General features: G+C 48.0%; 2 protein-coding genes across 10 annotated transcripts in view; one reads left to right on the top strand and one right to left on the bottom strand.

Annotated features, from left to right (window-relative positions):
- LOC127007355 (39S ribosomal protein L38, mitochondrial-like) overlaps window positions 1-5,936 on the top strand; it is a 40,491-nt gene extending 34,555 nt beyond the window's left edge. For all 3 annotated transcript variants that reach the window (XM_050878234.1, XM_050878235.1, XM_050878233.1), the window contains 4 exons: window positions 315-511; window positions 3,772-3,887; window positions 4,745-4,881; window positions 5,585-5,936. In XM_050878234.1, the coding sequence (XP_050734191.1) occupies window positions 315-511; window positions 3,772-3,887; window positions 4,745-4,881; window positions 5,585-5,722 (588 nt within the window). In that variant the 3' untranslated portion in view covers window positions 5,723-5,936. The remainder of the gene's footprint in view (window positions 1-314; window positions 512-3,771; window positions 3,888-4,744; window positions 4,882-5,584) is intronic.
- Window positions 1-20,223, bottom strand: part of LOC127007353 (protein lin-10-like) — a 91,292-nt gene extending 71,069 nt beyond the window's left edge. For 2 of the 7 annotated variants that reach the window (XM_050878218.1, XM_050878230.1), the window contains exons 1-2: window positions 20,163-20,223; window positions 12,036-12,115 (exon numbers count right to left, since the gene is read on the bottom strand). In XM_050878218.1, coding sequence (XP_050734175.1) covers window positions 12,036-12,115; window positions 20,163-20,208 — 126 coding nt within the window. In that variant the 5' untranslated portion in view covers window positions 20,209-20,223. Of the gene's footprint in view, window positions 1-12,035; window positions 12,116-19,243; window positions 20,036-20,162 lie in introns of those variants that run through there. The other 5 variants (XM_050878217.1, XM_050878229.1, XM_050878215.1 and 2 more) reach the window with 5 other exon arrangements.
- Between the last annotated feature and the right edge of the window lie 1,648 nt (window positions 20,224-21,871).

Genomic DNA, 21,871 nt, shown 5'->3' with positions numbered 1-21,871 from the left:
CTTGCTTTAAAACCCATCTGTTACATATTTTTCACATTCTATTATTTCCCATATCACTATTGCACTTATCAAATTTCCTACGATTACCTTTACATAGTCTATTCTCATCCCTCCAATTATTTGATTTGTCTTGCTTTACAACCCATCTGTTATATATTTTTCACATTCACATATCACTCTTCCACCTATCTAGCCCTACGATTGTCTTTATCATAATCTATTCTGCTCATTACTCTATTTACCTGATCTATCTTGCTTCTCAACCTATCGGTCCTATACTCCTTCAAATTCCCTTCGTCGCTTTCTGCACACAGGTTGAGGCGGAGGAACTGAGCGACGAGGAGTGGGAGCAGCATCTGGCGGAGGGCTGGGCGCGGGACGGTCTGGTGCCCCGCCTGCTCGCCGCCCCGCCGCCCTTCCTCGCCAACGTGGACTTCGGCGACCACAACTGCGTCCATCTCGGCAACACGCTCACCCCCGCCCACGCCCGCGCGCCGCCCAACACCCTCAGGTATTGTCTTTGATGTGTATTATTATATTTCCTGATTATTATTATTGTTGGGTGTGTGTTTGTGTGTGTGTGTGTGTGTGTGTGTGTGTGTGTGTGTGTGTGTGTGTGTGTGTGTGTGTGTGTGTGTGTGTGTGTGTTTGCTTCTGTTCGAGGCGCCGCACCTGACAGACAAACATTGCATGCCTGAGGAGCTGCCCTGTTTTCGATATTCGCACAAGATTCCGTTATTGGAGAATGCATACGTTATCAATCTCTCTCTCTCTCTCTCTCTCTCTCTCTCTCTCTCTCTCTCTCTCTCTCTCACCCACACACCCACACATACACAATCTCTCTGAGCTACATATGTCTACTCCTGCATCTTCCTCAACCTAAGAATACAGTTTTCCTCCCGACACAGGACGAGGAACGCGCCGCGGAGTGTAGATGCTGCAGGGATGACTTCAAAGGCTTCCTGGTATACTGCGGCGCCTAGCTTATTTGTTGACAGAGGGGCAAAAAGAGGAGGGAGGGAGAGGAGGCTGTGAGCTGGCGGTGGACGGGGAGCAGGAAGACAAGGGAGACAGAAGGAGAGAGGGAAGGGAGGAGGATGAAAAAAGTGAAAAGTGGTGAATAATAAATTAGCGTTTCATTTATTATACAAAAGAATATGCACACTAATTACCTCTCATATATTCCCTCATTTTTCCACCACGCACAGAAAACGCCAAATAAATGTTAGATGCTTCGTTATTTTTATCAAACATTATTTCATTATTTTTTGCAGGTTGGATTGGTGCTGGTAATTAATGACACACTAACAAAACAGTCTCCTCCTCCCTCCTCCTCCTCCTCCTCCTCTACCTCCTCGTCATGGCACACAATACACGCCACACCATCGGTTTTTTTTTTCTTTCTTTTTTACAATCTTGGGTAAAGCAAAGCGTTGAAAATTAGTTATTTGGAAATGTTCAGAGACGGGAGATAAAGGATAACAGTAGCAGTAGTAAGTTGTATAGCGAATGCATTCACACACACACACACACACACACACACACACACACACACACACACACAAGGCACGTCTCTCCCCTTGTTTTCCAGGAAGCAGCAACAAGCACTCCAGGATCGTACAATTTTTCCCACTAGGTGAATAAACCAACAATGAATCCGCCATGCCAGCAGAAAAAACAAGGCACTCACTCTTTAGCTCATCCCCCTTCCCCCCTCACCCTTCCTGCCCCTCCCCCTTCCACCTCCCCCCTGCCCCCGCCCACCCCCTGTCACGGCACGCACCAAGGAGAGTCGTGACGTCACAATCCTCAAGAAAACAATGCCTCAGCGCTACGTCTGTCCGCGAGGCACGCACAGGACTCCCTCAAGGACCTTCTCTTATTCTCTCTCTCTCTCTCTCTCTCTCTCTCTCTCTTTACCCCTTTTTCTCCATCCCCACACTTGTTGAATGCCTACCTCGCCTACACCACACACACACTCACACACACACACACACACACACACACACACACACACACACACACACACACACCTATTGGAAACTTCCCTTCATCTGCGCGCCAAACTTCCTTTCTTCCTCCCTTCAAAGGTATGGCAGCAAAAGGTGTGATCGGCGGCAAGGTTCTAATTAGGTGAGCAGCCTCTGAACGGCCTGGGTGTAGGAGGAGGGGAGGGGGAGGCGAAACCCTTATTGGTAGGCGAACTATGGCAAGGTCGCGCTGCTGGTGGTGAAAATGGGGTGATGGGAGGGGAGGGGAGGGGAGGGCTAGTGGTTGTAAAGGTGATGGTGGTGGTGGTGGTAGAATGGGGTGGTGGTGAGGTGCGACAGTGATGGTGGTTGATAGTGGTGGTGGTAGTAGTGGTCGTGATGGTGGTAATAGTGGTGCCTTGCGTAGTGACATTGATGGTAGTATTGGTAGTGATAGTAGTAGTGGTGGTGATGGTGCGTAATGGTAGTGGTGGTGATGGTAGTGGTCGTGATGGTAGTAGTAGTGGTGCCTTGCGTAGTGACATTGATGGTAGTATTGGTAGTGATAGTAGTAGTGGTGGTGATGGTGCGTAGTGGTAGTGGTGGTGATGATGCATAGTGGTAGTGGTTTTGGTGCTGGTGCAAGTAGTGGCTGCCGTAATAGTGGTAGTGGTAGCGGTGGTAGAGGCGACTCAGCCCTCTACGCGCGCCTCCATTCACACACGCCTTACTTCACCATTCTCGCACGCGCTGAAGGAGTCCCGGCACACACGATACACAAATTCTTATCCGGGGAAAAATTGAGAAATATCTGTGACAAACGGACATTTCTATACCGTGAGGAGAGGCGCATATAAGTGACTTGATCCTCCTTCCGACACACGCTCACGATCCTCCTTTCCTTCCTTCCTTCTCTCCTTTCACATCAACCCACGAGACCATCCTTCCTTCCCTCCTTCCTTCGTTCTCGCCCCCCCTCCCTTCCTTCCCCCCTCCCTTCCTTCCCGCCCGATATCAAATAATCCTTCCCATCTTTTTCTTCACCCTCACCAGCATCACGCACTGGAGTATTATCCCTCCCTCCTCCCTTCCTCCCTCCCTACCTCCATCCCTTCCTTCCTCTCTCCCTCCCTCCTCCTCTCCTGGCTCCGATCTTTTACATTTCCTCCTCCTCCTCCTCCTCCTCGTCTTTCTCTTCCACCTCCGATCTCTCACATGCTCTCAAAGGAAGGAGGAGGAGGAGGAGGAGGAGGCAGCCTGGCGGGTCTTTCACTTCAATGCCATTCACTCTAACGCCCCGGAACTCAATGCTTTCTTTAATTATATACCTCTGAATTTTTTTTTTTTTACTTTCTACTTTTTTTTAATCTTACGATCTACTTATATTCTCACGCGATACACTTTGAGGATTAGCAAGACTGGTTCGTATAATACTTTTTTTGGGGGGGTGAGGGGGGGGGGAGATTGGGTGGGGGGCGTTCCTGTACCCAGATGTGATGCCTGTCTTGCCCTGAGCTGGAATGGGTTCGCCTCGTGCGTGACACCCCCATCCGATTGGGGATTAGATAGACGAAGGCCGCCTCCTCCTCTTCCTCATCCCCGTCCTTCTCTTAATCTTCTTTCTTTTTCTTCTTTATTTTCTTTTTCCTCCTGCCAAGATACAAGGGACAGAGAAACTGGCCCGGCAAATAGGGGACTGTTTTGCTAGCTGTGTGTGTGTGTGTGTGTGTGTGTGTGTGTGTGTGTGTGTGTGTGTGTGTGTGTGTCCGTCCCTCACCTCTGATGCTTTCCCCCATGTCAGGTTCCCCGGGGAGGAGGGTCGTCGCTACACCGTGATGCTCCTAGACGTGGACGCCCCCGCCCCGCCGCGCCTCCTCTGGCTCCTCATCAACGTGCCCCCCAGACAGCCGCGCCAGGGTGAGTACACGCGCCGCCTCGACACTCCGCCTGGCGTAGTGCCTCGGGGCCTGGCTGTCTATCGCCCACCCTCCGCGGCTCACAATGCGTAACACCGCGTAACCTTTCCTCTCCTTGCCTCAAGCCTCCTCCTCCGCCTCCACCAACACCTTTAAGGCTACAAAAACACAGACTCTTCGTCTCACGAGGCCTATGTTTTTCCTTCCTTTTTTAAAGCATCTTTCCCACACTCTCCTGAAGCCTTCGCCTTCTCAGCAACACCCTCGAGGCTTCACTAGCGCCCCCACTCTTCGTCTTAAAAAAGTAGCTTAGCGTCGCGCGGGTCCTGAGGCTGTTTCCTTGCCTTGGCTCCTTCCGGCAGTTCTCGGAGTCTCGCTTCCGGGGATCCGGTTTATTACGTCTTTGTTTGACTGACTTGTCTGGCGCCAGCGGTGGGTGGGCGGCAATGGCGGCTTAAGGGCCTGTTCACAAAACTGAACGCCCCAATAGAGTTTGAACTTATATCAGGAAAATGATTAACTGCTCTAACAAAGATGAACTGTTAAAAAATAACCACTGCCAAGGTAGAGAATGTTTACCAATCTATATTGCCCCTTTGTCGAGGTATTTACAAGCAGCAACATGTCGTCACATCATAGTTTCAACGTGTTGTGTGTGTGTGTGTGTGTGTGTGTGTGTGTGTGTGTGTGTGTGTGTGTGTGTGTGTGTGAGTGTGTGTGATTTTCAGGCAGCAACACGTCGTCACAGCATAATGTCCATGAGTATGATGGCGTCGTGTGAGCCCAAGAGCTGGCTGGTATACCTATCCACCTGTGTGCTTCCCTGCCCAAGGGTGATGTGCGCGTCTCGTCCCGCAGGTACAGAGACGGTGGAGTACGAGGCGCCGCGGCCACACCTCGACACGGGGCAGCACCGCCTGGTCTTCCTGGTGTACCGGCAACGCGTCGCCCTCAGGCCCTCGGATCCCAAGGTGCCGCGCGCCCGCTCCTGCCAGGTGGGTGTCCCCTCATCATCACCACCATTAGCCTTTATTAGCCCACTGCAGAACAAAGGCCTTTCGCAACGTCCTCCAGCTCTCTGTCTGATGCTAGTAAACTCGATCCGGTTCCACTAAGGTTCTGATTCCATCTCGCCACCTGGTTCTCTGTCTGCTGTCTCCTACAATTCCTGAGTATTGTTATCCACCTGTAGCCGGCTTTACGTTATGATATGATCTTCCCAAGTCTGCTTCATATTCTTAATCCTCGTCTAAATGTATTCAACCTATGTTCCTTTATTCATTAGGCTCAATTAATCTCTCCGTGTTGTACCAGCATTTTTTCTCCTTTTTCTTTGCGACTTTTTTTACTCAGACGCTATTCATTCAAGTCCCGCCTTTCACCGCGTTTCTGTGATCTGAATTCTTCACTAAATATAGGATCTTGTTTATTCCAGTCCTCGCCATCTTTGTCTTCTGATCAATAGGTTTCCATTTTTAGCTCATTAAGTCTTCCGCTCGGGCATCCTCTTCCTCCGTCCGCTCATTATTCTCATCTTCGACCTCCATCATTAATCACCTTCACAACTTTCTCCACTGCCAGACTCTCCAACAGTATTTTTGAAGGGAAGATAAATGTGAGTCAGTCAGAGGAGGACAGTGCTCCCGACACATCCTATCCCCACGTGACTCTCCCTGACCTTGATTTTCCCGCTATCAGGCTGCAGGCCGTGACCACACTGACCTGGCCCTCCTCGCGGCTGACTTGCAGTTAGAGGGACCAACCGCGGCCAATTACTTCCTGTCAGAGTGGGACGTGACGGTGGAGCACACCTGCACCAGACCTGCCGCTGCCTGACACACCTGCTCGGCCTGCACGCTCACCTGCTGCTTTCAGAGCCAGCACACCTGCGCCTCTTCCCTTTAAATCACCTCCTCCGCTCTCTGGCTCACCTGTGTCCTAACTTTATACAGATTAAAAAAGAAAGAAGAAAAAAAAAAGTGTCACATGAGTCCCCTCGCCAACGAGACTCAACTGTACTGAAAAAAAAGATTAAAGCGTAATAAGCCTTGACTTTGTAATTACTATTCCTACATGAGCTGAACACCTTTCTTCGCTCCTCTGCCATGCTCCTGCTATGTACTGAGGTTCTTCATTAGCTTTCGTCCGCCTCTCATCCTTCACTACAAACATGTTACTCTGAGCTTTACACACCCACACTCTCAGGGGCGTTGCTTGAGTCACTCGTCACAGGATTCTCGACCATTCCTCACGCTCACTTTCCATGTCCCCGTTTCTAGACACTTCACATGTTGAACTCTTTCTGTGTTACTCAATTACTTCGGGATATTAGTCTCTTTCCACCTACTCTTTTCTCTCACTACATATTAAATTTCTGAGTCTCTCTTTGCATATTACTCCATCCGTGTCCCACTTTTCTGTCACCGTCTCTGACATATTAAACTCTGCGTCCCGCTCTTTATTGCATTCCCCTTTGAACTATTGCTGTCTCTATAAAATTTCTACATGTTAAATTACTCCTGTGTTCCTCTTTCTATCTCCACCAATTATTCTTTCTGTCTTCTCATCACCACCGCCACATATCGAGCTCTCTGTCCTGGTACCTGTCGCTTTAACTTATTTTCTTTATTTTTCGTATCTCACCTCCACATATTTAAGCCAAACTACTCCTGTGTCTCATTCCGTTAACCAGTCAGCGTTAAGAAGCAATTTCCTCATCTGGGCAAAGTTTTCCCAGGGCCCAGCGAGGCGGCGTGACGGATAATCAGAGGCTGGGACACTCGGAGGAACTATTTTAATTATTTACCAACCGCTATTTGAAGCCGCGGGAAGCAGTCCAAAGAAAGAGAAAGAAAGTTTTATCCTTCCTGGTGGTGAAATTAACAGTAAAAGGATCGTCCTGTCCTCGTGCTGCTCTGACCAATAACTCAACCAACCCGACCAATGCATGGGATCGCACCTAAAAAGTAACTTAGTCCCTTTCAAATAGTAAATTGAACCCTTTTAAATAGTAACCTTCACCTAAAAAGTAACTTAGTCCCTTTCAAATAGTAAGTTAGACCCTTTTAAATAGTAACCTTAGCCCTCAAAAGTAGCTTAGTCCCTTTCAAATAGTAAGTTAGACCCTTTTAAATAGTAACCTTCACCTAAAAAGTAACTTAGTCCCTTTCAAATAGTAAATTGAACCCTTTTAAATAGTAACCTTCACCTAAAAAGTAACTTAGTCCCTTTCAAATAGTAGGTTAGACCCTTTTAAATAGTAACCTTAGCCCTAAAAAGATAGCCAAGTCTCCCTTTACATGCCAGCACAAGAACGTGGTGGTGGTGCCTAACAAGACCAGCAACATTACCCAGGTGGAAGACGGTAAGAGCAAGAAAAAAGGGCATTCTATGGGTGCACATGATCAGATTCTCCCTACCATTGAAATAAAGCATCAAATCCTCTCTCTCTTTCCCTCCCTCCCTCCTTTCCCTTCTCCCATTCACGAAGTCTTGGAGCTTCAAACACCCCATTCCATCAACAAACTATCTCAATGCCTTCCTTTCTCCCTCCCATCACAAGAAACGATAGGCCCGATACATCCATTCTGCCGCTCTATCCCTCCCTCAGTCGTCTTAAAAGATAGCCTTCCTCTCTCCTTCCCCCCCTCCCTTCCTTCCTCCCTCCCTTCCTCCAGCTAAAACTCTTATGCCTTCAACTTTTCCGCAGCATTCAATGGCAGCTTCATCAGGTTCAGCTCACCAAGTCGTAAAATCCAGCAAAATGTGTTCAGGGTGATTGATGGAAGAGAGAGAGAGAGAGAGAGAGAGAGAGAGAGAGAGAGATGCTGCCCCCTCCCCCCCCCCAAAAAAAAAGAATCAATGGAAAAAATTAAAGAAAGCGAAAAAGAGCGAGAGACGAGATGAAGCAAGGCAAGGCGAGGCTCAAGGCGGAGGAAACGCGGGAGGAACAAAGCCTCGAGCGGAAGAAAATATTGAAACAAGAAGGAGGAGGAGGAGGAGGAAAAAAAAAGAGGAGGAGAAAGGAGAAAAAAGACATTATTGAACACGTCGGGAATGCGAGGGAATACCAAGGAATGGAGAATGAGGAAGAGGATGAAGAGGAGGAGGATGAAGAGAAGGAGGAGAGGAAGGAGGACCAAGCTAACAATACAAAAAACAAAAACAAAATAACAGTGACGATGACTAAAAATACAAGCCAGAAATACGTGTTCCCAATCAGTCATCCCTTCTTCCCACTCATCCTCAGCCTCTCCTACAAGCAACACGGCTCTACATCAACACGAGGAGGGGAAGGGAGGCTGGGTATCCTTTGCCTTCCCTCCCTCCTTCAATCCTTCGGGTCAGGAGGTGTAACGGGCATCCTCCTGGTCATTACTGGGACCGTTTCCGTTACTAATGAGGGGAGAAGATCGTGTGCTTCGTGTATGAGGGGGGGGAGGGGAGAAGGGGGGGAGATGGGTGAGGAGTGAGGGGAGTATGTGCTCGGGAGGTAGAGGGGGGGATGAGGGAGGGGAAAAGAGAAGTGGAAACACGGTAAAAGTAGTATAAGTAAGTAGCGATAACATTTGTAGGAGGAGTAGTGGAGGTAGTAGTAGTAGTAGTTTAGTAGTAGTTTTTTTTATGCCCTTGAACTGACTCCTCTGCTGTAAAAAAAAAAAGTGGTAGTAGTAGTAGTAGTAGTAGTAGTAGTAGTTGTTGTAGTAGTAGTAGTAGTAATAGTTGTAGTAGTAGTAGCAGTAGTAGTAGTAGTAGTAGTAGTAGTAGTAGTAGTAGTAGCAGTAGTAGTAGTAGTAGCAGTAGTAGTAGTAGTAGTAGTAGTAGTAGTAGTAGTAGTAGCAGTAGTAGTAGTAGTAGTAGTAGCCATGAGAAAATACACCCGCCAACGCTCATCAGGGAACACCTTTAGCCTCCCTTACCTGACCCTCCATTTTCTCTCCATCAGCAAGCCCAAACCTCTCTAAATAATGTTCCCTACCTGCCACTTTTCACTATACAGACTTCCTCTCCCTTCCTCCCTCCCTCCCTTCCCTCCACCTTATCCGCCCCTCTCTGCAGGCCGTCCTCCTACACCTCCTCATCCCTACTACAAACGGGCTTCTCTTCCTTATTGACTCCCTCACAAGGCGCGTTCCCCTACCTCGTCTTCCTTTCCCCTTGTCCCTTCACCTGCTCTGTCCTTCCTTTTAAGAGTTCATCATCGTTCTCATCCCCAAAGACTTCCCCTTTCCCTTCCGTCCATCCCGTCCAATAACGATTATTCCTTTCCCTTCTCTTCCCTTCCCTTTCATTCCCCTTACTTCCCTCCAATTACTTTTCCTTCCCTTTCCCTTCCCTTCTCTTCCCTTCCCTTTCCTTCCCCTTACTTCCCTACCAATTATCTTTCCTTCCCTTTCCCTTCCTTTCTCTTCCCTTTCCTTTACTACCCCACCATTCCCTTTCTTTTCCTTTCCTTCCTTCATCATCCATCTCCTTCCAACCCCTCCATTCCCCTTTCTTTCATACACCTTTCCTTTTCTTCTTCTTAAGTACTCTTTCTCCTCTTCTTAACTTACAAGATACCTTAAATACCTCGACCTGCCCATGTCTTTCATATCTCTCTCTCTCTCTCTCTCTCTCTCTCTCTCTCTCTCTCTCTCTCTCTCTCTCTCGGGGGAGTTAATAACAGGCTAGCTAATTAATGCACGCAGAGTCTTCCCGCTGTGTGTGTGTGTGTGTGTGTGTGTGTGTGTGTGTGTGTGTGTGTGTGTGTGAGAGAGAGAGAGAGAGAGAGAGAGAGAGAGAGAGAGAGAGAGAGAGAGAGAGAGAGAGAGTTGATAAAGCAGGACTGTGAGGCAGGCACGCGCGTGGCTCCATCATCCATCCGTCTTGTGCAAGGATTATCTTAACGTCGCCCAGTCGCTTGTTAGGTGCCCCCTCTTCTCTCTCTCTCTCTCTCTCTCTCTCCAAGGCATACATATAGAGAGCGAGAGAGAGAGAGAGAGAGAGAGAGAGAGAGAGAGAGAGAGAGAGAGAGAGAGAACCTTGACAAAACCTATGATGAGAGGCTTAGAAGAGCTTAATTTAGGCTCCTGAGAGAGAGAGAGAGAGAGAGAGAGAGAGAGAGAGAGAGAGAGAGAGAGAGAGAGAGAGAGAGAGATCCCTATTTTCCCTCCACGCCCTTCGTTATTCCTTCCACTTTTTCCCTGTTCTCCATCAACCGCCCTGTCTCCTTACGCGGCTTCTTTGCAATCACCTTATCTCCTCCTCCTCCTCCTCCTCCTCCTCTTTATCCTCCTCCTCTTTTTTTCTCCTCTTCACTCACATACTTATCTTCGTCCTGATCCTCAACCTTTTCTTTTGTATAACCTCTCTCTCTCTCTCTCACGTTAAAGCATCTTCCTCACCATCATCATCACTACAACTCTCAATTCATCACCTTTCACCACCATAGTCACCACCGCCGTTCAAAGTCCATTCATCACCACCTATAAAACTCTACCGACACCTGACATCACCACAATACCCCATCATCTCATTCATCACCACGTTTACCTAACCATCACCACCATCATCACCGTCTCTTATCCACCACTTATGTTATCCACCACTTTCATCATCATCACTGCAACTGCCCACTATTATCACCCCTGCACCACCACCATCACCAACACCACCACCACCACTTCTCCAGATTCGCGTCAAAAGGTCAATCGCTCCCTCCCCTTCCCTTTAACGCGTGACCTCAGGGAGTGGGCGCCGGGTGGCAGGGGGGGGAGTATGTAGGGAAGCAAGGCAAGGGGAGGAAGGGGGGCAGGGAGAAGGGGGCGCGGCAAGGGAAGAAAAGGTGATGGATAATTAAGGAGGTACAGAGGTTTGTTGTGTAAGAATGATTGAGATGAAGATGTGTGTGTGTGTGTGTGTGTGTGTGTGTGTGTGTGTGTGTGTGTGTGTGTGTGTGAACAGGAAGAGGAGGTGCAGCCCGGAACCAAGGGATAAAACCGCTCCTTTCTCCCAGACAGATCAAAGAACAAAGCGTCTTTTGTGAACTTAATTGGACTGGCTGGAGTAAAATTCCTAACTCTTTATTAGATGGGCATCTTTCCTTACTTCTCCGCTTCCTGACACTCTTTCCCCCGGGCTCCGTATCGCAAAAACACTCATAAGAAGAAAAAAAACGAGCAAGCCAAGAAATTGTTTTAGTATCAGCTACAGGCCAAAACAATACATTCGGTGTGTGTTTGTGTTTGTGTGTGTGTGTGTGTGTGTGTGTGTGTGTGTGTGTGTGTGTGTGTGTGTGTGTGTGTGTGTGTGTGTGTGTGTGTGTGTGCGCGCCCTGTGATCTGAAGCTGTGCTGTGTCTGGTTCTGGTGGGCTCGGGTTCAATAAGGGTCGCTGTGAGGCAGACGTGGCGGCTTTGAAGCTCTGAAGTAGGTTTTCTGGTCCTCCCTTTCCGGCCTCGAGGATGTGATGCACTGACCATTTGAAGACGACCCCAAATGTCCTCTATCTTTTTACACAAACACGACCTTTACCCTCCTTCCCCTCGTTTTTATCTGCCTCAACATTTACAGCGAAGAAAGCGACTCCGGGATTAAAGGCTTTTCTAGGTCTTCTTATGTTTGTCAGTCATAAAACTTAATTCTCTGATCATTATTTTTTGGACATGAATACAAGGACAACCTCAATGCTTCCCTCCCTCGTTATCCGCGTCCAGTTTCCATGGAGACGTGATAGAGAAGCCTGGTTCAAAGACTTTTCAACGTCTTCATCGGTTTTCCAATAATTAACTTACTACTCGGAGCCTTAATTAACGTGCCCGTATACATAATTTTCCTCTCCCAAAGGTTTACAGCGACGAGAGTGTCTTCAGAGCTTAAGACGTTTCCAGGTCTTCCTTTGTTTTCCAATAATATACTTACTTCAGTGAGATCATTTTACTCAAGAGCATACAGTTCTTTTTCTCAATCAACCCCAACTCCTGGGAACACACCGCCAAGACCACTCAAAAGATCATGGTTTTAGAAGACTCGTCGACGTCTAAACAAACTTACTCCAACGATCGACCTTCACTCTACATACATGCAAACCTTCCTCGCTTTCCTCTTCCTGAAATAAACTTCAAACCCAAGGCCACCAAGACAACCCGGCACAAGACATGTCGTACTTACCTTCTCGTCGTAGAAGCCGGGGTCGTCTGACCTTTGTTGACCCAGCAGCCGGTCCGTTTCCTGGTCTGTGTCGCCATCATCTGTTAGGGAGAAACACGGAGGTGAGTGACGGCCACAGAAACAGGCTGGTGATTGGAAAGCTGGGGGTGGGGAGCAACGGGGAGTGTGGGGACGTCGGTCGTGGATGTGTGGGGCAGAGGTGAGGGTTGTGGGCCAAGGAAACGAAGGCATGGGAGGGGATAGGTGGGGATGAGTGGCAGCAGGTCAGGGAAATGGCAGAGGTGGAGAACTGGCTGTGGTAGGATAGGAAATGGAGGCGACTGGGAGATGGCAAGTGGAGGAGCCAGTGGCGGGACAAATAGGTAGTGTGTGTGGGAGGAAGGGTCAAGGGAGATATATTGGGGTGAGCCTGAACGTGGGTAGTGGGTCGTGGGGATCTGAGTGAGTTAGTTATAGGTTATAAAATACGAAAAACGGGAAGTGTGAGCATCGCATCGCAGAGAACGGAGTGAGTTACGGTTAGTGGCAGTGAATAAAGAGTGGGTAAAGAGCGGAGGGCGGGGGAGGGGCGGGGAAACAAACGTGCGAACAGGGCGGTAAATTGTAGCCGTGGACCACAGTGTTAAATGGCTCGTAGCGAATCCCACCCCATGGAAGTGTCGGCGGCCGGCCATCTCTCTCCCCTTGAGTTGCGTTCTTGCTCCGAGAGAATTTGTGTGTATTCTATAACGGCTCTCTACGTACACAGCGACCTCATGTATACAGAACCAAATATTTACGTACACAACAAACTCGTGTACACAAACCCAAATATTTACGTACACAGCACAAACGCGTGTAAACAAGACTCCCGCAAAATACTTACAGTGAAAATTCGTGTGTACATGAAACCCAACATATCCGTACACAACAAATTCGTACACACAAGACTCAAATATTTAAGAGCAGAAAACAAATAAGTGTACACAATAGTCAGATATTTACGCACACAAGAAAACATAACCAGGCAGTAATATACATCAATAATACCTGTCAATAGAGGAAAAAACAGCCGTGCACACAGGTAACAGTAACACAATTAAAATCACTAAACAATAGGAAAGTGCACAAAAAAACACCTGTACGAATAGAAAGGTGAGACAGCAAAACACACACACACACACACACACACACACACACACACACACACACACACACACAGTTACAAAATCCATCAACATTCACAAAACCTTTTCATAGTCACGCACAATCGCATATCATATTCATAACACACGAGAAAATTCCAAGCGCAACCCAACCCAACCCAACTCAACATCAACAACAACAACGAATGAAAAGAACCCCAAAAGCCTAAAATCCTTCGCGCCGAGACGAGCGATTCAACACCCTGAAAAAAAAAAAAATGCAAAACTTCGCCAGAAACATTCGCGACTCGGAGTGATGGATCATTGGGTCACCGAGTCTGTATGAGATTTTGCCGGGTTCTCTTTCATGTGGCAAACCGACAAAAGAAGAAGAAGAAGAAGAAGAAGAAGAAGAAGAAGAAGAAGAAGAAGAAGGAGAAGAAGGAGATGAGGAAGAAGAAGAAGAAGAAGACGAAGAAGAAGAAGGAGAAGAAGAAGGAGAAGAAGAAGGAGAAGGAGAAGGAGAAGATGAAGAAGAAGAAGAAAAGGAAAACAAGCAAGCAGACAAAAGAGTTTCCCTCTTAAAGCGAACTTCACGTCAACAACGAAAACGGGATGTCACAACTCTAACGAACAGTAGCAATAATAACAAGATTTCCGATCGTCGAGTTTCGGGTTAGAACGAACGCGTGTATCTCGTTTTGTTTTTTTCATCCCCGCCTGTCGTCCCCGCATCGTTAAAATGTCAATATGACGCGTGTCTGCAAAACAATTTAGGCATCGATGTGAGAGAGAGAGAGAGAGAGAGAGAGAGAGAGAGAGAGAGAGAGAGAGAGAGAGAGAATAAAATAAAGAATAGGAGAGACAGGAGAATGAGGGACAAATGAGAACAGATGAGAGAGAAGTGGAGGAGGATATAAGGAAAACAGGAGAAAAAGGACAAGAGAGAAAATTGAAGGAAAGAAAAAGTCGAATATAGGAGAAGGGAAAATAAAGGAAAGAGGAAAATAAAGGAAAAAGGAGAAGAAAATATGAGGGACGCAGGAGCAAGAAAAGCGAGGGGAAGAAAATAAAAGAAAAAAAACATAGGAACAAAAGAAAAAGGAGAGAAAATTAGAGGTGATGAAAGGGAACAAAGATGGCAGGATAAAAATAGGGCGCCAGAAACCATATGTAGAAGGGAGAGTATTTCGCAAGATAAAGAAGGGGAGAAGAAGGGAACGAGATGCGGGCAAAAGATAGGAGAAAGAGGAACGACTGAGAGGAAAGGAAGGGATGTGAGACTGATAGGAGGGATGGAGGAAGGAGGTTGGAAGAATATATATACGTAGGAGAAAGAAGGAGAGGGAAATAAATGAGGAGTGAAGGAAATATGATGGAGAGAATTTGACAGGAACCAGCGAATACTGAGGAGGGAAAAATAAAGGGAGAGGAGGGAGAAAAGAGAGGAAAATAATAGGGAAGCTGAGGGCGCAGGAGGAAGGAAAAAAAAAAGAGGGTAAGGAAAGTGGAATGATTGGAAAATGATAGGGAAGATGGGTGGGACAGGAAGGGGAGGTAAAGGAGAACGAGAGGGTGAGGAAAGAGAAATGAGATGATAGGGAAAATGAGGAAGAGGGAGGATTATGAAGACCAAAAGGAAGAGGATAAGAAAAAGAAATGAGGGAGCTGACTGGAAAGGAAGAGAAGGAGGAGGAGGAGGAGGAGGAGGAGGAGGAAGCGGCAGAATACGATAATGAGGATACACACGAAAACACCCAGATATTAGAAGACTACAAAAAGGAAAGATTAATTAAAAGCCGTAAAAGTTCGTGTGCAAGATGAAAGGAACGTGAATTAGCGAGGAAGATGATAATATGACGGGTGGACTGAAGGAAGTACGAGAGAGGGAGAGAGAGGAAGATGAGGAATGGGAGGATGAGAAGCGGAAGGAAGCAGGATGGATGTAGATAACGAAAACCATTGCTATCATCGCCATCACCACCACAGCAAATATCACCACCGCCACTGTTATCCGGGTACCCTAAAAGTCTTCAAGTAGCAAAAGTACAGACAACGCCACACATTTTGCGATCGATGAGCGAACTAGATTTAAAGGTGGTCCCCATTTTATTCCTCCTCCTCCTCCTCCTCCTCCTACTTTTCCTCTTTATTCCTGTTCTCTCTCCACGGACATTTTTTTTTTCTGTTCGTCCTTTCTACTCCAACAACACCTCGACCTTTCCATATGGGTTCCTTAATTAATAAAACTCCACGCCTCCAGTCAATTAGAGGAAGAGGAGTCACAACAGAGCAACGCGCGGCTTCTCTTCTTTTGTTGAGTACCCGATGAAAAAACGAGGAAGGAGGAGGAGGAGGAGGGGGTCAATTATTGCTCTCTCTCTCTCTCTCTCTCTCTCTCTCTCTCTCTCTCTCTCATTTTTTTAAGCTTAACCCTCTAACTTCTCCCCCTTCACTCCCAACCCCTCCCCTACCTTTCCTTTCCCCCCCTCACCCTCTACCCCCTCTACGTCTCCTATAACCCCAGACCCCTCTATCACCCTCCCCTCTTTCCTCACCTCCTTCCCCTCTCTATCTGCACTCTCCCCTTCACCTCCCTGCCCTTCTCGTATCTTCTCCCTCCCAACCTAAATTCCCTTCCTCTAATCTCCTCCCCTCCCCACTTTTTATAAACGATCCACACCTTTCCTACCCTTCCTCTGCTCTTCCCCTTCCCCTTAACACCTCCCTCTCCTACCTATTCCCCATGCCCCTCTCTTTCCCTTCCCCTCCTCTTCCCTTTTTCCCCTTCCTCTCTCTCTCTCACCCACCCATGAGCCTCCTTCCCTTCCCCTCCTCTTCCCTTTTCCCCTTCCTCCCTTTCTCTCCAACCCATGCCCCTCCTTCCATTCCCCTTCCCTCCACTTCCATTTCTTCCCCTCCTTCCCCCCCCCCCCCCCTCCCTTCCCTTTGTAACATCGCATGACAGTCAACGCTTCTGCTCCCTCTACCCCCCCCCCTCTCCCCCCCCCCCTTTCTTTCAGCACGCGAGAGTTGGTAGGGACGCGTAATTATTTTATCTCATCCCGTAATTTCCTTTTTTGTTGTAGTTTTGCATCTAACAAACAGGCGGTAATTTATGTGCGCTTGTCACGCGAGGAAAGGCACGTCAGGAGGAGAGGTGAGGGCGCAGGGCAGGTGTGAAAAGGTAACGAGTGAGTGAAGACGGATAGACGGATAAAGTGATAGGCAGGCAGGTAGGAAGGTAAGGACGTAGATAGATAGATAGATAGGAAGATAGGTAGGCAGGCAGATAGATTGATAGGTAAGTAGGTAGACAAGAAAGAAAGATACACAGAAAGACAAGCATATGGTCGGATAAAGGTGTAATTAGTTAGGTAGATAGGTTCATAGGCAGTAAGTAGCGAGATTTTTTCCTTAATTTATTTTTTTACGCCCTTGCACTGTCACCTCTGCTGTAAAAAAAAATACAAATAAAATAAAAAACAAACATAAAAAATAGACAAGCATACAGTTAGGTAAAAGTTAACAATAGGTACGCGAGTGCTAGAATCTTAGAATGGAATAGGGGATTAAAGCAAGAGGTGAATATTGACAGGTGTGATTAACAAGTGTCCGGGCAGGTAAGTATGGAACGGAAAGGTGAGACTGATCAGATAACCATGTGGAGTGCGTGGGCTTGTGGTAAGTGTGTGTGGGCGAAGAGCAACGGGAGTATGTATAATTTCTTTTGCGTGTGTGTGTGTGTGTGTGTGTGTGTGTGTGTGTGTGTGTGTGTGTGTGTGTGTTCATTCCGGGTACAGATTTTCTTTCGCCAATACTTAATTGAGTTCTAATTGGCTTTCCATTTTTCAGACCATGATTGCTACGTAGTACTTTAGGTGAGCTGTTTAACCTTCCTGTAAACGATTCTTTTTTGTAATCTAAAAACTTTAATGGGATCAATAAACACATCTGTATCTACCTACCTAAGAAAAAAAAGAAATTAATTAACCAACTAAACAATTAAAGAATTAACTGACAAACTAAACCTGTGTGTGTGTGTGTGTGTGTGTGTGTGTGTGTGTGTGTGTGTGTACGTTGGCTGTGTGAAGTAACAGGTATGTACGTGCGAGGCCAGGGGGGGGGGGGGGGGGGGGGGGGGGCCGGAGTAACAGGTGTGGGGGCATTGGGTGTGGCGGCAACAGGTAAGGGAGGAAGGAAGGGGCAGGTGTGGCAGTGACTAATGGTGGCGGTAAGGGGTAAAGCCATCAATATAATGAGGGTGTGTCCGCTGCCTGCTAAACACCCTCGCCCCCCTTTCTTTCTCTCTCTCTCTCTCTCTCTCTCTCTCTCTCTCTCTCTCGCATAATCCCAGTCATTCATCAAGGTATTTTCTCTTCTCACATCCATTCATTCACGTTCCAGAGACAAAACCATGTAAACCTCTTTTGTCCCGCCGGGTAGGGAGAGGAAGCACGTGATTACCAGGGAAAGGCAAGGGCAGCGTGCGGGAACATTGTAACACTACCGGGAAAGAGGAGGAAAAAGGTGAGCTTAGTCTTGAGGGTAAATACACGGGGAGGGAATTTGAACTGGTGAAAAGACAACACTTGCAGACTTCAACCATGACAGTCCACACCTCTTGACACTTAACTCATTCCCTCTATCCTTCCTTGTCGATATTTGTGTTTTGGTGATGAGTTGCAGTGATCGAACGTGAGGTGGCGGTGGTGATGGTGAGATTGTGGTGGTGATGGTGATGCAAAATTTTCCTTGGATTTGGTGTGATGGTGAAAACTACCTTGTGATAGTGGTGGTGGTGATGTAGTGGTGACGTTATCCTGGTGGTGGAATGGCGCAGGAACAGTAGTAGTGGTGGTGGTGGTGGTGGTGGTAGCGAGTGGGTGGAATTTAAACCAGTTGACATAGCATGATTTGGCAGGAACGTGACTGGGTGAAGGGGAATGAAGGTGAGTGGATCAGCGACTGAGTGTGTGAGAGTGAATGATGCAGTGAGTGAATGAGTGAGTGAGTGAGTGAGTGCCCGAGACAGTGATTAATTGATTGAGTGATTGCTTTATTGATTGATTCAGAGTGTGTGAGTGCGTGTGCGTGTGCGTGTGCGTGTGTGTGTGTGTGTGTGTGTGTGCGTGTGTGCGTGTGTGTGTGTGTGTGTGTAAAGATAATTCACGAAACAATTATTGAGTGATTAAATAACTTCATAAGGGAGAGCAAAGTTACATTATTAAAGGCGAGTGAGAATTATGTGAGAGAGGAGAAGTTGGGGAAGCTTGAAGTATGATGATGATGATGATTGTGATGATGATGATGATGGTAGTGGCAAGGAAGAACAGGAGCATGCTGAGAATAAAAAAGCTAATTATGATGCGGAAGATGAGAAGGGTAAGGATGACGACGAAAAAGATGAGGGTAGGAAAGAAAATGTAACATGATAGCGTTGGGGATGAGAGTAATAGAGATGATGACTGGGAGGATGAAGAGAAATAGTGATAATGGTGATCAAACATAACGACGGAGAAGGCAGGAGAAAGAAAAGAGAAGGAAAACAATGAGGAAAAGGAGGGAGATGGGGATAAGAAGGAAGATGGTATAGAAGAATGTGTGAATAGGCTGATGGGAAGGTGAAGGTAAGAAAGATTAGGTGTGAATGGAGTTATGAAGAAGAAGGAGGAGGTAAAGAAACTGAGGTGATGAAGAGGATGAAGATGGTGTAGAGAAGATAGTGAGGAAGAGGACGACAAGAAGGAAGATATGTAGACGACGTAACAAGGCGAACGAAGAGGCAGAATGAGAAAGAGGTAAAGAAAATGAAAGGGAGATGACGAAGAGGATGTGAAGAAGGGAAGGATGAGAAGATAAGAAGGAAGATCCGTAGACGAAATAACAAGGTGAACGAAGAGGCAGAATGCGAATGAGGTAAAGAAAATGAGATGGAAAAGACGAAGAGGAAGTGAAGGTGAGGATGAGAAGAAGATAAGGAAGATCCGTAGACGAGATAACAAGGTGAACGAGGAGGTATAATGAGGATCGGGTGTAACGAGATAACGAGCCCGATAGGTGAGCCACGCATCTCATACATACCTTGCTGCTGCTGCTGGTCCTCCTCCTGCTGTGGCTGTTGGGCGGGCTGCTGCCGGGGCCTGGTGATCACGAGGGTCTTGGTGCCTACGGTGGCCGGGTCGCGTATCAAGTTGAGTTCGGCCAGACGCTGCACCAGCCCGCCGTTCATCACCCTCACCATCACCTCAACATACTCACGGGGCCTACCACACCACCGCCCCCCGCATGGTGTCCTCACTCACCCCCGCGTTCACTCACCACGCCGCCACGCTCATCACTACTCCATTGCACGCGTCACAATGCAGTTCCTTCCTTGTCACATTGGGATCAGCAGAATCATACTTGGGGGATGGTGAAACGCTTGTGTGCTCGCTATGTTATCACTGTACCCAAGACGTCACTGTATGTATATATATAGCTGCGAGAACCTTGGCTGCGAGTCCTTCACTGTGTGCAACGCGTCGCTTTGGTCCTCCCTATCTGGCGTCCCCTGAACTGCTGCCGCTTCGTGCTCGTTATTGGTTTCTTTCTGTCTTTAACGTCGGCGGTAATTTCGCTGGCTGTAAAAAGTAGCAGATATGAGTGGAAAGCTGCATGTTTTTTGCTGTTTTTTTCCGCAGGCTTTTTTCGTTTGGTTTCATTGGTGGAGGATAAAAAGTCTCTCCCCCACACCGGCAAAGGAGATTACCGCTCCGCCGCCGCCGCCGCTCAGCCACTCCACACATCGGTAAGTGGCAGGAATTACGATAATGTGGAGGGAGAGCGGTAGAGGGCCGAGGACGATGTTGCTCCACTTATTCTATGTTAATATTCATACGCGCTCAGACACACACACACACACACACACACACACACACACACACACACAACACCAACACAACACCTTCCCAACACTCGGCATCCGCACACAGCACTGCCAAGCCCAGCACTGACCACACACCTTTGATCAGCCTACCTGGCGGCACGCCTTGCAAGTTGGGCACCATGCTGCCTCTCTGCGTCAGGCGGTGGTGGTGGCGCGTATAACCGCAGTCTTATCTCCCCTTATCTCACTCCCCCATGCTTGTATCTCACAGTCACTCCCTCGCGCCTTTCCTTCGGTCAACACTTCTTCCTGTTAACGAAGTAGCGTGGGGCCCGACTAACCGAAACCTTATCTCCGGTTATCTCACTTATCGCCGCTCGTATCGCCCAGCCACAAACTTGCCCCTTATGTCGACGCTCCTAACGTGTGCCGACCGTGGCGTCACCTCAACACCCGTCCCTGATTGGCCCTCGGTTACATCTGAGGCTCTGCTCCGCCAATAAGAATCAAAAGTATGAAAACCGAGGCTAAATCCATAATCACTCAGTAAATCTACATAAGACGAAGCACCGTGGAGGCTTATGAGGAGGGTGAGGGAGGAGAGGTTAATAAAGGCGAAGGTCTCAAGTTACTTTACATGAGATCAGAGAACAAAACAAGGATACTAAAGAGGGTGGACGAGAAGTAAAGGACAAAGCGGTGGGTAGTCGAGCATGTAATCTTACGGTACGAGGAAGCATTCAGACAACGAGGTGTGGAGGAGAGAGAAGAGTGAGGGTGAGGGGGTGAGGGTGAGGTGGTGGGCGTGAGGGGATGAGGGTGAGGGGGTGTGGTGAGGGGGTGTGGTGGGGGTCTTCAAGGGGTGAGTGGAGAATACAAAGGCACTGGAGACGGTGGAAGTGGAAGCGGAGGACCAGCGCGTGGGATGTGGAGGATTTAATGTTAAGGTGCAAGTGTTGTAAAAGGTTTTAAGTGCACAAGGCGACTTCATCTAATACTCAGAAGGGGTTGGGGGGGGGGGGGGGAGAGTGGCGGCAAGGACTGACGGTGGTGGGGGGGAGAGGGAGCATTCATAATGACAGACAAGCTACATCTCTCTCTCTCTCTCTCTCTCTCTCTCTCTCTCTCTCTCTCTCTCTCTCTCTCTCTCTCTCTGTACACGAGACTCTGCAACGACCCAGTTACCTTTTTTTGGGTGTATTATGTCACAAGATTATAAGGTGTGTGTGTGTGTGTGTGTGTGTGTGTGTGTGTGTGTGTGTGTGTGTGTGTGTGTGTGTGTGTGTGTGTGTGTGTGTGTGTGTGTGTGTGTGTTAAGTTCGTCTCTCTCTTCCTTTCCTGCATTACTCCAGCAAGCAAAACCCGAGGCCTTGCAATACCCTGAAAAGCAACACCTAAGTCCTTGCAACACCCGCGACTTTGCAACATCACGGCGGGAGTTGCGCGTCCGCCAAACAAGCCTGCCAACAACGACCCTTCCCTTGGCCTCCCTCCCTCCGCCTTGCCGCCCCACAATACGAGTCGCGGAACCGAAACAAATGGAAAGCGGTCCCGTGTTAGGCGCTTTTCAACTCCACTATATTTTTAGGAACTTCAATATGTTACCTGCCTGACCTGCCCCTCATCACCCTCCCCCGTTCGACTCCCCCTCACCTCCCCTATTACTCCATCCTGACCCACCCCGGAAAGGCAGTACTACACGATTTCAGCATTAAAAAAATTCTCTGACCCTCGAAAAAGCTGACTGATTGAATACGAGTAGAAATGGGAACGAGAGGGAAGGGAGGGAGGGAGGGAGGGGAGAAGGGTGGGAGGGTGGGATAAAGGGCACTCCATACAAAGAA

This window comes from Eriocheir sinensis, chromosome 35, assembly GCF_024679095.1.
Source record: "Eriocheir sinensis breed Jianghai 21 chromosome 35, ASM2467909v1, whole genome shotgun sequence".
Classification (NCBI taxonomy): domain Eukaryota; kingdom Metazoa; phylum Arthropoda; class Malacostraca; order Decapoda; family Varunidae; genus Eriocheir; species Eriocheir sinensis.
This window is presented reverse-complemented; position numbering and strand designations above follow the sequence as displayed.